At 56.1% G+C, this 13417-nt stretch overlaps 1 protein-coding gene across 1 annotated transcript in view; it reads right to left on the bottom strand.

The window, feature by feature from the left end:
• Positions 1–4435: 4435 nt before the first annotated feature.
• The window catches only part of LOC142486204 (pyridoxal kinase-like), a 46981-nt gene continuing 37999 nt past the window's right edge, over positions 4436–13417 (bottom strand). Inside the window, exons 2-4 of the mRNA XM_075584843.1 lie at positions 9089–9225; positions 8765–8831; positions 4436–8581 (exon numbers count right to left, since the gene is read on the bottom strand). Of these exons, the coding sequence (XP_075440958.1) occupies positions 8469–8581; positions 8765–8831; positions 9089–9225 (317 nt within the window). The 3' untranslated portion in view covers positions 4436–8468. The remainder of the gene's footprint in view (positions 8582–8764; positions 8832–9088; positions 9226–13417) is intronic.

Genomic DNA, 13417 nt, shown 5'->3' with positions numbered 1-13417 from the left:
CCCTGGAATATCTTCCCGTGGCGATGTATTACCCCCCCTTGAATATCTTCCCGTGGCGATGTATTACCCCCCCTGGAATATCTTCCCGTGGCGATGTATTACCCCCCCTGGAATATCTTCCCGTGGCGATGCATTACCTCCCCTGGAATATCTTCCCGTGGCGATGCATTACCTCCCCTGGGATATCTTCCCGTGGCGATGTATTACCTCCCCTGGAATATCTTCCCGTGGCGATGTATTACCTCCCCTGGAATATCTTCCCGTGGCGATGTATTACCTCCCCAGGAATATCTTCCCGTGGCGATGTATTACCTCCCGTGGGATATCTTCCCGTGGCGATGTATTACGTCCCCTGGAATATCTTCCCGTGGCGATGTATTACCTCCCCTGGGACATCTTTCCGTGGCGATGTATTACCTCCCCTGGAATATCTTCCCGTGGCGATGTATTACCCGTCCTGGAATATCTTCCCGTAGCGATGTATTACCTCCCCTGTAATATCTTCCCGTGGCGATGTATTACCTCCCCTGGAATATCTTCCCGTGGCGATGTATTACCTCCCCTGGAATATTTTCCCGTGGCGATGTATTACCTCCCCTGGAATATCTTCCCGTGGCAATGTATTAGCTCCCCTGGAATATCTTCCCGTGGCAATGTATTACCTCCCCTGGAATATCTTCCCGTGGCGATGTATTACCTCCCCTGGAATATCTTCCCGTGGCGATGTATTACCTCCCCTGGAATATCTTCCCGTGGCGATGTATTACCCGTCCTGGAATATCTTCCCGTGGCGATGTATTACCTCCCCTGGAATATCTTCCCGTGGCGATGTATTACCTCCCCTAGAATATCTTCCCGTGGCGATGTATAACCTCCCCTGGAATATCTTCCCGTGGCGATGTATTACCTCCCCTGGAATGTCTTCCCGTGGCGATGTATTACCTCCCCTGGAATGTCTTCCCGTGGCGATGTATTACCTCCCCTAGAATATCTTCCCGTGGCGATGTATAACCTCCCCTGGAATATCTTCCCGTGGCGATGTATTACCTCCCCTGGAATATCTTCCCGTGGCGATGTATTACCTCCCCTGGAATGTCTTCCCGTGGCGATGTATTACCTCCCCTGGAATATTTTCCCGTGGCGATGTATTACCTCCCCTGGAATATCTTCCCGTGGCGATGTATTACCTCCCCTGGGACATCTTTCCGTGGCGATGTATTACCTCCCCTGGAATATCTTCCCGTGGCGATGTATTACCTCCCCTGTAATATCTTCCCGTGGCGATGTATTACCTCCCCTGGAATATCTTCCCGTGGCGATGTATTACCCGTCCTGGAATATCTTCCCGTAGCGATGTATTACCTCCCCTGGAATATCTTCCCGTGGCGATGTATTAGCTCCCCTGGAATATCTTCCCGTGGCAATGTATTACCTCCCCTGGAATATCTTCCCGTGGCGATGTATTACCTCCCCTGGAATATCTTCCCGTGGCGATGTATTACCTCCCCTGGAATATCTTCCCGTGGCGATGTATTACCCGTCCTGGAATATCTTCCCGTGGCGATGTATTACCTCCCCTGGAATATCTTCCCGTGGCGATGTATTACCTCCCCTGGAATATCTTCCCGTGGCGATGTATTACCTCCCCTGGAATATCTTCCCGTGGCGATGTATTACCTCCCCTGGAATATCTTCCCGTGGCAATGTATTAGCTCCCCTGGAATATCTTCCCGTGGCAATGTATTACCTCCCCTGGAATATCTTCCCGTGGCGATGTATTACCTCCCCTGGAATATCTTCCCGTGGCGATGTATTACCTCCCCTGGGATATCTTCCCGTGGCGATGTATTACCCCCCCTGGGATATCTTCCCGTGGCGATGTATTACCCCCCTGGGATATCTTCACGTGGCGATGTATTACCTCCCCTGAAATATCTTCCCGTGGCGATGAATTACCTCCCCTGGAATATCTTCCCGTGGCGATGTATTACCTCCCCTGGAATATCTTCCCGTGGCGATGTATTACCTCCCCTGGAATATCTTCCCGTGGCGATGTATTACCCCCCCTTGAATATCTTCCCGTGGCGATGTATTACCCCCCCTGGAATATCTTCCCGTGGCGATGTATTACCCCCCCTGGAATATCTTCCCGTGGCGATGCATTACCTCCCCTGGAATATCTTCCCGTGGCGATGCATTACCTCCCCTGGGATATCTTCCCGTGGCGATGTATTACCTCCCCTGGGATATCTTCCCGTGGCGATGTATAACCTCCCCTGGGATATCTTCCCGTGGCGATGTATTACCTCCCCTGGAATGTCTTCCCGTGGCGATGTATTACCTCCCCTGGAATGTCTTCCCGTGGCGATGTATTTCCTCCCCTGGAATGTCTTCCCGTGGCGATGTATTACCTCCCCTGGAATATCTTCCCGTGGCGATGTATTACCTCCCCTAGAATATCTTCCCGTGGCGATGTATAACCTCCCCTGGAATATCTTCCCGTGGCGATGTATTACCTCCCCTGGAATGTCTTCCCGTGGCGATGTATTACCTCCCCTGGAATGTCTTCCCGTGGCGATGTATTACCTCCCCTGGAATATTTTCCCGTGGCGATGTATTACCTCCCCTGGAATATCTTCCCGTGGCGATGTATTACCTCCCCTGGAATATCTTCCCGTGGCGATGTATTACCTCCCCAGGAATATCTTCCCGTGGCGATGTATTACCTCCCGTGGGATATCTTCCCGTGGCGATGTATTACGTCCCCTGGAATATCTTCCCGTGGCGATGTATTACCTCCCCTGGGACATCTTTCCGTGGCGATGTATTACCTCCCCTGGAATATCTTCCCGTGGCGATGTATTACCCGTCCTGGAATATCTTCCCGTAGCGATGTATTACCTCCCCTGTAATATCTTCCCGTGGCGATGTATTACCTCCCCTGGAATATCTTCCCGTGGCAATGTATTACCTCCCCTGGAATATTTTCCCGTGGCGATGTATTACCTCCCCTGGAATATCTTCCCGTGGCAATGTATTAGCTCCCCTGGAATATCTTCCCGTGGCAATGTATTACCTCCCCTGGAATATCTTCCCGTGGCGATGTATTACCTCCCCTGGAATATCTTCCCGTGGCGATGTATTACCTCCCCTGGAATATCTTCCCGTGGCGATGTATTACCCGTCCTGGAATATCTTCCCGTGGCGATGTATTACCTCCCCTGTAATATCTTCCCGTGGCGATGTATTACCTCCCCTGGAATATCTTCCCGTGGCGATGTATTACCTCCCCTGGAATATCTTCCCGTGGCGATGTATTACCTCCCCTGGAATATCTTCCCGTGGCGATGTATTACCTCCCCTGGAATATCTTCCCGTGGCAATGTATTAGCTCCCCTGGAATATCTTCCCGTGGCAATGTATTACCTCCCCTGGAATATCTTCCCGTGGCGATGTATTACCTCCCCTGGAATATCTTCCCGTGGCGATGTATTATCTCCCCTGGGATATCTTCCCGTGGCGATGTATTACCCCCCCTGGGATATCTTCCCGTGGCGATGTATTACCCCCCTGGGATATCTTCCCGTGGCGATGTATTACCTCCCCTGAAATATCTTCCCGTGGCGATGAATTACCTCCCCTGGAATATCTTCCCGTGGCGATGTATTACCTCCCCTGGTATATCTTCCCGCGGCGATGTATTACCTCCCCTGGAATGTCTTCCCGTGGCGATGTATTACCTCCCCTGGGATATCTTCCCGTGGCGATGTATTACCTCCCCTGGGATATCTTCGCGTGGCGATGTATTACCTCCACTGGAATATCTTCCCGTGGCGATGTATTACCTCCCCTGGAATATCTTCCCGTGGCGATGTATTACCTCCACTGGAATATCTTCCCGTGGCGATGTATTACACCCCCTGGGCTCTCTGTGACATGTGACTACCCCAGGGCCTGTTAACCTTTAGAGTGCCAGAAGATAAATCCGTAGCCCGATTTCTGAGCGCTTAAGTCTGGGATTGTGTTGTAGAGGTTTAATATGATGAATAACGAGGCGCTATTTCCCCGGAGTCTGGTTCTGAAGCTGCTGATAAAGTGATCGGTTCCCGAGGACGCACATTTCTTCACAAACGCACGGATCATCGTTTCTTCATTGGGGCGTCTTCTAGTCGCTCCAAAGTTGTGATTGCCAAACACAAGAAGCGTAATGTAATGCTGCACTGCGTGCTCTGCATAATGTGTCGCGTGGCGCGGCGTGCTCTGCATGGTAATGTGTCGCGCTCCTCTGCGTCACTCTGAGATGCAGTGCTGGCCTCACTGGCACACAGTGTGTGAGTGTGTGTGAGAGTGTGTGAGAGTGTGTGAGTGTGAGTGTCCAGCGAGTACTAATGACAATGACGTGTTCGGGGTCAGTTCTGGACACGGAAGACACGATCATTTAAACTTTATTTCAGTATCAATATTTCCTGCCATTCTTCTGAGCGGGGGGGGGGGGAGACGGTGACAGAGGATAGTGGGACTGCAACCCGTCACACCGCGCACACGCCGGGGACTGCAACCCGTCACACCGCGCACACGCCGGGGACTGCAACCCGTCACACCGCGCACACACAGAGGACACCGGACACACACACAGGACACCGGACACACACACACACAGGACACCGGACACACACACACAGGACACCGGACACACAGGACACCGGACACACACACAGGACACCGGACACACAGGACACCGGACACACACACAGGACACCGGACACACAGGACACCGGACACACACACAGGACACCGGACACACACACAGGACACAGGACACAGGACACCGGACACACACACAGGACACCGGACACACACACAGGACACCGGACACACACACAGGACACCGGACACACACACAGGACACCGGACACACACACAGGACACAGGACACACACGACATCGGACACACACGACATCGGACACACACACAGGACACCGGACACACACACACAGGACACACACACAGGACACCGGACACACACAGAGGACACCGGACACACGACACAGGACACACACGACACCGGACACACACACAGGACACCGGACACACACACACAGGACACCGGACACACACACACAGAGGACACCGGACACACACACAGGACACCGGACACACACAGAGGACACCGGACACACAGAGGACACCGGACACACACACAGGACACCGGACACACACACAGGACACCGGACACACACACAGGACACACACGACATCGGACACACACGACATCGGACACACACACAGGACACCGGACACACACAGGACACACACACAGGACACCGGACACACACAGAGGACACCGGACACACGACACAGGACACACACGACACCGGACACACACACAGGACACCGGACACACACACACAGGACACCGGACACACACAGAGGACACCGGACACACACACAGGACACCGGACACACACAGAGGACACCGGACACACAGAGGACACCGGACACACACACAGGACACCGGACACACACACAGGACACCGGACACACACACAGGACACCGGACACACACACAGGACACCGGACACACACACAGGACACCGGACACACACACAGGACACCGGACACACACACAGGACACCGGACACACACGACACAGGACACCCACACAGGACACCGGACACACACACAGGACACCCACACAGGACACAGGACACCCACACAGGACACCGGACACACACACAGGACACCGGACACACACACAGGACACCGGACACACACAGAGGACACCGGACACACACAGAGGACACCGGACACACACACAGGACACCGGACACACACACAGGACACCGGACACACACAGAGGACACCGGACACACACAGAGGACACCGGACACAGGACACCGGACACACACACAGGACACCGGACACACACACAGGACACCGGACACACACACAGAGGACACCGGACACACACAGAGGACACCGGACACACACACAGGACACCGGACACACACACAGAGGACACCGGACACACACAGAGGACACCGGACACACAGAGGACACCGGACACACAGAGGACACCGGACACCGGACACACACAGAGGACACCGGACACAGGACACCGGACACACACACAGGACACCGGACACACACACAGGACACCGGACACACACACAGAGGACACCGGACACACACAGAGGACACCGGACACACAGAGGACACCGGACACACAGAGGACACCGGACACACACAGAGGACACCGGACACACAGAGGACACCGGACACACAGAGGACACCGGACACCGGACACACACAGAGGACACCGGACACACACAGAGGACACCGGACACACAGAGGACACCGGACACACAGAGGACACCGGACACACAGAGGACACCGGACACACACAGAGGACACCGGACACACAGAGGACACCGGACACACACAGAGGACACCGGACACACACAGGACACCGGACACACACAGAGGACACCGGACACACACAGAGGACACCGGACACACAGAGGACACCGGACACACACAGGACACCGGACACACACAGGACACCGGACACACACAGAGGACACCGGACACACACAGAGGACACCGGACACACACAGGACACCGGACACACACAGAGGACACCGGACACACACAGGACACCGGACACACACAGAGGACACCGGACACACACAGGACACTGGACACCGGACGTAGAGATTACAAAACACAGTAATCTGACATTTTTAGAGAACAGAAAACTTTTGGCGGGTTTTACAGAAGAAGACGATGACGGAGCCGGGGGACGGCCTCCCAAACCCTTTCCCCGCAGAACCAGTACGGAAAGCCGCGCAGAGCGATGCTATGCGCAGTGCACACACAGAGGACACCGGACACACAGAGGACACCGGACACACAGAGAACACCGGACACACAGAGGACACCGGACACACAGAGGACACCGGACACACACAGGACACCGGACACACACAGGACACCGGACACACACAGGACACCGGACACACACAGGACACTGGACACCGGACACACACAGGACACCGGACACACACAGAGGACACCGGACACACACAGGACACCGGACACACACAGAGGACACCGGACACACACAGAGGACACCGGACACACACAGAGGACACCGGACACACACAGAGGACACCGGACTCTCACAGGATACTGGACACCGGACACACAGAGGACACCGGACACACAGAGGACACCGGACACCGGACACACACAGAGGACACCGGACACACAGAGGACACCGGACACACAGAGGACACCGGACACACAGAGGACACCGGACACCGGACACACACAGAGGACACACACAGAGGACACCGGACACACACAGAGGACACCGGACACACACAGGACACCGGACTCTTACAGGACACCGGACACACACAGAGGACACCGGACACACACAGGACACTGGACACCGGACGTAGAGATTACAAAACACAGTAATCTGACATTTTTAGAGAACAGAAAACTTTTGGCGGGTTTTACAGAAGATGACGATGACGGAGCCGGGGGACGGCCTCCCAAACCCTTTCCCCGCAGAACCAGTACGGAAAGCCGCGCAGAGCGATGCTATGCGCAGTGCGCAGACAGGATGCAGGGGCTGTGCTGTGCTGGACGGTGGAAAGGGACACTTCAATGACCTCCTGAGACAAGTAAAACCCAAAGGAATGACCATGCTGGTGACATCTCACAGACGGGGCTCCCCCGGGGGGTGGTGACATCTCACAGACGGGGCTCCCCCGGGGGCTGGTGACATCTCACAGACGAGGCTCCCCCGGGGGGTGGTGACATCTCACAGACGGGGCTCCCCTGGGGGGGGGGTGACATCTCAGACGGGACTCCCCCGGGGGGGTGGTGACATCTCACAGACGGGGCTCCCCCGGGGGGTGGTGACATCTCAGACGGGGCTCCCCCGGGGGGGGGGTGACATCTCACAGACGGGGCTCAACCCGGGGGGTGGTGACATCTCACAGACGGGGCTCCCCCGGGGGGTGGTGACATCTCACAGACGAGGCTCCCCCGGGGGGTGGTGACAGCTCACAGGCGGGGCTCCCCCGGGGGGGTGGTGACAGCTCACAGACGGGGCTCCCGGGGGGGGGGGGGTGGTGACATCTCACAGACGAGGCTCCCCCGGGGGGTGGTGACATCTCACAGACGGAGCTCAGATTAATTATGGAGAGATGGGCCATGTTCCCAGCACACTTTACAGTCTATGGGTCTGTGCGTTAGTTGTGTGTTTGCGGGGGTCTTTGTGCCTTGGATTAGTGGTCTCTGTGCCCTGGGTGGTGTTTCCCACAATGGTCCTGAGGATCTCTGTGAATTGGGTGGGAGGTCCCCGCACTGGTCCCGGGAGAATGAGAAAGGGGGTGCATTGGGTAGAAGGGAGAAGTCTCTGTGTTGGCTCTGGGGGCCTCCGTCACCCCCCCTATAACACGGTGCCCGTTACAATCAGCTCCGGGGTCTCTATGTCCCTTTTGCTCTGGATCATCCTGAGCTCCAGCTGGGAGGATGAAGGTCTCACACCTGGGCCGGCAAGAGCTGCGGAGAGACGGACCATCAGACAGTGGAAAGCAAACCCCTCCCACAGCGCTAACAGCCAATCAGAGCAAGCCCATCCCACAGCGCTAACAGCCAATCAGAGCAGGCCCCTCCCACAGCACAATCAGAGCACTGCAAAGAGACCCAATGAGCACGAGCGTCCCCCGGCTGCTCCGCACTCACCACGGGCGCTGCGTATCGTTCTCTGCAGGACATGCTGCATGGCGGAGATGGTTTTCTCATAGGCCAGCTGTAACACAGGGTCAGACAGGGTCACTCAGGGGAGGGGGCAGGAGATCAGGAAGTGGGGAGACCTGGAGGGAGGGATCAGGGGTTCCTCTCAGGGGGGAGTGGGACGAATTGGGGTGGTCTTGAAGATCAAGAGTGTAGGCGAGGGGTTCTCCTGCAGGAGAGGGGTGGTGGGATGGTAGGTCCTGAGGGGGAAGGGTTAGGCGCTCCTCTGAGAGCTGGGTCTGAGGGGATCATTCATGGGAGCGTTGGGGTCACCTTGAAGTTATTGGGGTGATGGTGCGTCCAAGCCAGAAGCATCGCAGCAAACAGGTCCCCAGTTCCCACGAACACGGCATCCACACGAGGCAACTCCAAGCAGATCCGCTGAGTGTGCTCACTACCATCCTCCCCCACTGAGAGAAAGGCGAGAGGGGCGAAAGGAGAGGAGAAAGGCGAGGGGAGAGGAGAAAGGCGAGAGGGGGCGAGGGGAGAGGAGAAAGGCGAGAGAGGGCGAGGGGAGAGGAGAAAGGCGAGAGGGGCGAGGAGAAAGGCGAGAGGGGCGAGGAGAAAGGCGAGAGGAGAGGAGAAAGGCAAGGGGAGAGGAGAAAGGCGAGGGGAGAGGAGAAAGGCGAGAGGAGGGGAGAGGAGAAAGGCGAGGGGAGAGGAGAAAGGCGAGAGGGGGCGAGGGGAGAGGAGAAAGGCGAGAGAGGGCGAGGGGAAAGGGGAGAGGAGAAAGGCGAGAGGGGCGAGGGGAGAGGAGAAAGGCGAGGGGAGAGGAGAAAGGCGAGAGAGGGCGAGGAGAGAGAAAGATGAGAGGGCGAGGAGAGAGAAAGATGAGAGGGGCGAGGAGAGAGAGAGAGACGAGAGGGGCGAGGAGAGAGAAAGACGAGAGGGGCGAGGAGAGAGAGAGAGAGAGACGAGAGGGGCGAGGAGAGAGAAAGACGAGAGGGGCGAGGAGAGAGAGAGACGAGAGGGGCGAGGAGAGAGAAAGAAGAGAGGGGCGAGGAGAGAGAGAGAAAGACGAGAGGGGCGAGGAGAGAGAGAAAAAGACGAGAGACGAGGGCGAGAGAGATGAGGGCAAGGAGAGAGAAAGACGCGAGAGAGACGAGGAGAGAGAGACGAGAGGGGTGAGGAGAGAAAGACGAAAGGGGTGAGGAGAGAGAGAAAGACGAGAGGGGTGAGGAGAGAGAGAAAGACGAGAGGGGTGAGGAGAGAGAGAAAGACGAGAGGGGTGAGGAGAGAGAGAAAGACGAGAGGGGTGAGGAGAGAGAGAAAGACGAGAGGGGTGAGGAGAGAGAGAAAGACGAGAGGGGTGAGGAGAGAGAGAAAGACGAGAGGGGTGAGGAGAGAGAGAAAGACGAGAGGGGTGAGGAGAGAGAGAAAGACGAGAGGGGTGAGGAGAGAGAGAAAGACGAGAGGGGTGAGGAGAGAGAGAAAGACGAGAGGGGAGAGGAGAGAGAAAGACGAGAGGGGAGAGGAGAGAAAGACGAGAGGGGAGAGGAGAGAAAAACGAGAGGGGCGAGGAGAGAGAGAAAGACAAGAGGGGCGAGGAGAGAGAAAGACGAGAGGGGCGAGGAGAGAGAGAGGAGAAAGGCGAGAGGGGCGAGGAGAGAGAGAGAAAGACGAGAGGGGAGAGGAGAGAGAGACGAGATGGGAGGAGAGAGACGAGAGGGGCGAGGAGAGAGACGAGAGGGGCGAGGAGAGAGACGAGAGGGGCGAGGAGAGAGACGAGAGGGGCGAGGAGAGAGACGAGAGGGGCGAGGAGAGAGACGAGAGGGGCGAGGAGAGAGACGAGAGGGGCGAGGAGAGAGACGAGAGGGGCGAGGAGAGAGAGACGAGAGGGGCGAGGAGAGAGAAAGACGAGAGGGGTGAGGAGAGAGAGACGAGAGGGGTGAGGAGAGAGAGAGAGACGAGAGGGGTGAGGAGAGAGAGACGAGGGCGAGGAGAGAGAGAGAGATGAGGGGCAAGGAGAGAGAGAGATGAGGGGCGAGGAGAGAGACGAGAGGGGTGAGGAGAGAGAGAGACGAGAGGGGTGAGGAGAGAGAGACGAGGGCGAGGAGAGAGAGAGAGATGAGGGGCGAGGAGAGAGAGAGATGAGGGGCGAGGAGAGAGACGAGAGGGCCGAGGAGAGAGAGACGAGAGGGGTGAGGAGAGAGAGAGAGAGACGAGAGGGGTGAGGAGAGAGAGAGAGACGAGGGCGAGGAGAGAGAGATGAGGGGCGAGGAGAGAGAGATATATTAAGTTTCTACTATACGCAGGTAGATCTGCTCCTTCTGTCACCAACAGGACAGGTCCTCCCACAGAACCTGGCTATACTACAAACATTCAGCCAGACCTGGCACTCTCTGTGCGACAAAACCAGAACAATGGTATTCTAGAAAAAATCTAAAAAACATCCAACCAATCACAATTCCCACTGAATGACAATGCCCAGCGGGCTATCTGGGGGTTTTTTGTTTGCCTTCCTCTGGATCAATAAGTATAGATATAGGATAAAGTATCGGTTGTCTAAATTTAGCATAGGTTGAACTTGATGGACGTATGTCTTTTTTCAACCTCATCTACTATGTAACTATGTAACTACACATACCTCGGTCTAACAAACAGCTCATCAGGGAAACTGTGCAATTATTACTGCAGAGCAAACACAGCGCTGGTCTCCGCAGCAGGTTCCTTCGTGCAGCTGAGTAATGGATCCCGTGTCCTTGTATGTGACACATCGCTGGTCTCCGCAGCAGGTTCCTCCGTGCAGCTGAGTAATGGATCCCGTGTCCTTGTATGTGACACATCGCTGGTCTCCGCAGCAGGTTCCTCCGTGCAGCTGAGTAATGGATCCCGTGTCCTTGTATGTGACACAGCGCTGGTCTCCGCAGCAGGTTCCTCCGTGCAGCTGAGTAATGGATCCCGTGTCCTTGTATGTGACACATCGCTGGTCTCCGCAGCAGGTTCCTCCGTGCAGCTGAGTAATGGATCCCGTGTCCTTGTATGTGACACATCGCTGGTCTCCGCAGCAGGTTCCTCCGTGCAGCTGAGTAATGGATCCCGTGTCCTTGTATGTGACACATCGCTGGTCTCCGCAGCAGGTTCCTCCGTGCAGCTGAGTAATGGATCCCGTGTCCTTGTATGTGACACATCGCTGGTCTCCGCAGCAGGTTCCTCCGTGCAGCTGAGTAATGGATCCCGTGTCCTTGTATGTGACACATCGCTGGTCTCCGCAGCAGGTTCCTCCGTGCAGCTGAGTAATGGATCCCGTGTCCTTGTATGTGACATAGCGCTGGTCTCCGCAGCAGGTTCCTCCGTGCAGCTGAGTAATGGATCCCGTGTCCTTGTATGTGACACATCGCTGGTTTCCGCAGCAGGTTCCTCTGTGCAGCTGAGTAATGGATCCCGTGTCCTTGTATGTGACACATCGCTGGTCTCCGCAGCAGGTTCCTCCGTGCAGCTGAGTAATGGATCCCGTGTCCTTGTATGTGACACATCGCTGGTCTCCGCAGCAGGTTCCTCCGTGCAGCTGAGTAATGGATCCCGTGTCCTTGTATGTGACACATCGCTGGTCTCCGCAGCAGGTTCCTCTGTGCAGCTGAGTAATGGATCCCGTGTCCTTGTATGTGACACATCGCTGGTCTCCGCAGCAGGTTCCTCCGTGCAGCTGAGTAATGGATCCCGTGTCCTTGTATGTGACACATCGCTGGTCTCCGCAGCAGGTTCCTCCGTGCAGCTGAGTAATGGATCCCGTGTCCTTGTATGTGACACATCGCTGGTCTCCGCAGCAGGTTCCTCCGTGCAGCCGAGTAATGGATCCCGTGTCCTTGTATGTGACACATCGCTGGTCTCCGTAGCAGGTTCCTCCGTGCAGCTGAGTAATGGATCCCGTGTCCTTGTATGTGACAGAGCGCTGGTCTCCGCAGCAGGTTCCTCCGTGCAGCTGAGTAATGGATCCCGTGTCCTTGTATGTGACACATCGCTGGTCTCCGCAGCAGGTTCCTCCGTGCAGCTGAGTAATGGATCCCGTGTACATACACATACAAGGACACGGGATCCATTACTCAGCTGCACGGAGGAACCTGCTGCGGAGACCAGCGATGTGTCACATACAAGGACACGGGATCCATTACTCAGCTGCACGGAGGAACCTGCTGCGGAGACCAGCGATGTGTCACATACAAGGACACGGGATCCATTACTCAGCTGCACGGAGGAACCTGCTGCGGAGACCAGCGATGTGTCACATACAAGGACACGGGATCCATTACTCAGCTGCACGGAGGAACCTGCTGCGGAGACCAGCGATGTGTCACATACAAGGACACGGGATCCATTACTCAGCTGCACGGAGGAACCTGCTGCGGAGACCAGCGATGTGTCACATACAAGGACACGGGATCCATTACTCAGCTGCACGGAGGAACCTGCTGCGGAGACCAGCGATGTGTCACATACAAGGACACGGAATCCATTACTCAGCTGCACGGAGGAACCTGCTGCGGAGACCAGCGATGTGTCACATACAAGGACACGGGATCCATTACTCAGCTGCACGGAGGAACCTGCTGCGGAGACCAGCGATGTCACATACAAGGACACGGGATCCATTACTCAGCTGCA

Source organism: Ascaphus truei, unplaced genomic scaffold, assembly GCF_040206685.1.
Source record: "Ascaphus truei isolate aAscTru1 unplaced genomic scaffold, aAscTru1.hap1 HAP1_SCAFFOLD_779, whole genome shotgun sequence".
Classification (NCBI taxonomy): domain Eukaryota; kingdom Metazoa; phylum Chordata; class Amphibia; order Anura; family Ascaphidae; genus Ascaphus; species Ascaphus truei.
The sequence above is the reverse complement of the archived record's forward strand: the minus strand, read 5'-3'. Positions and strand labels throughout refer to the sequence as shown.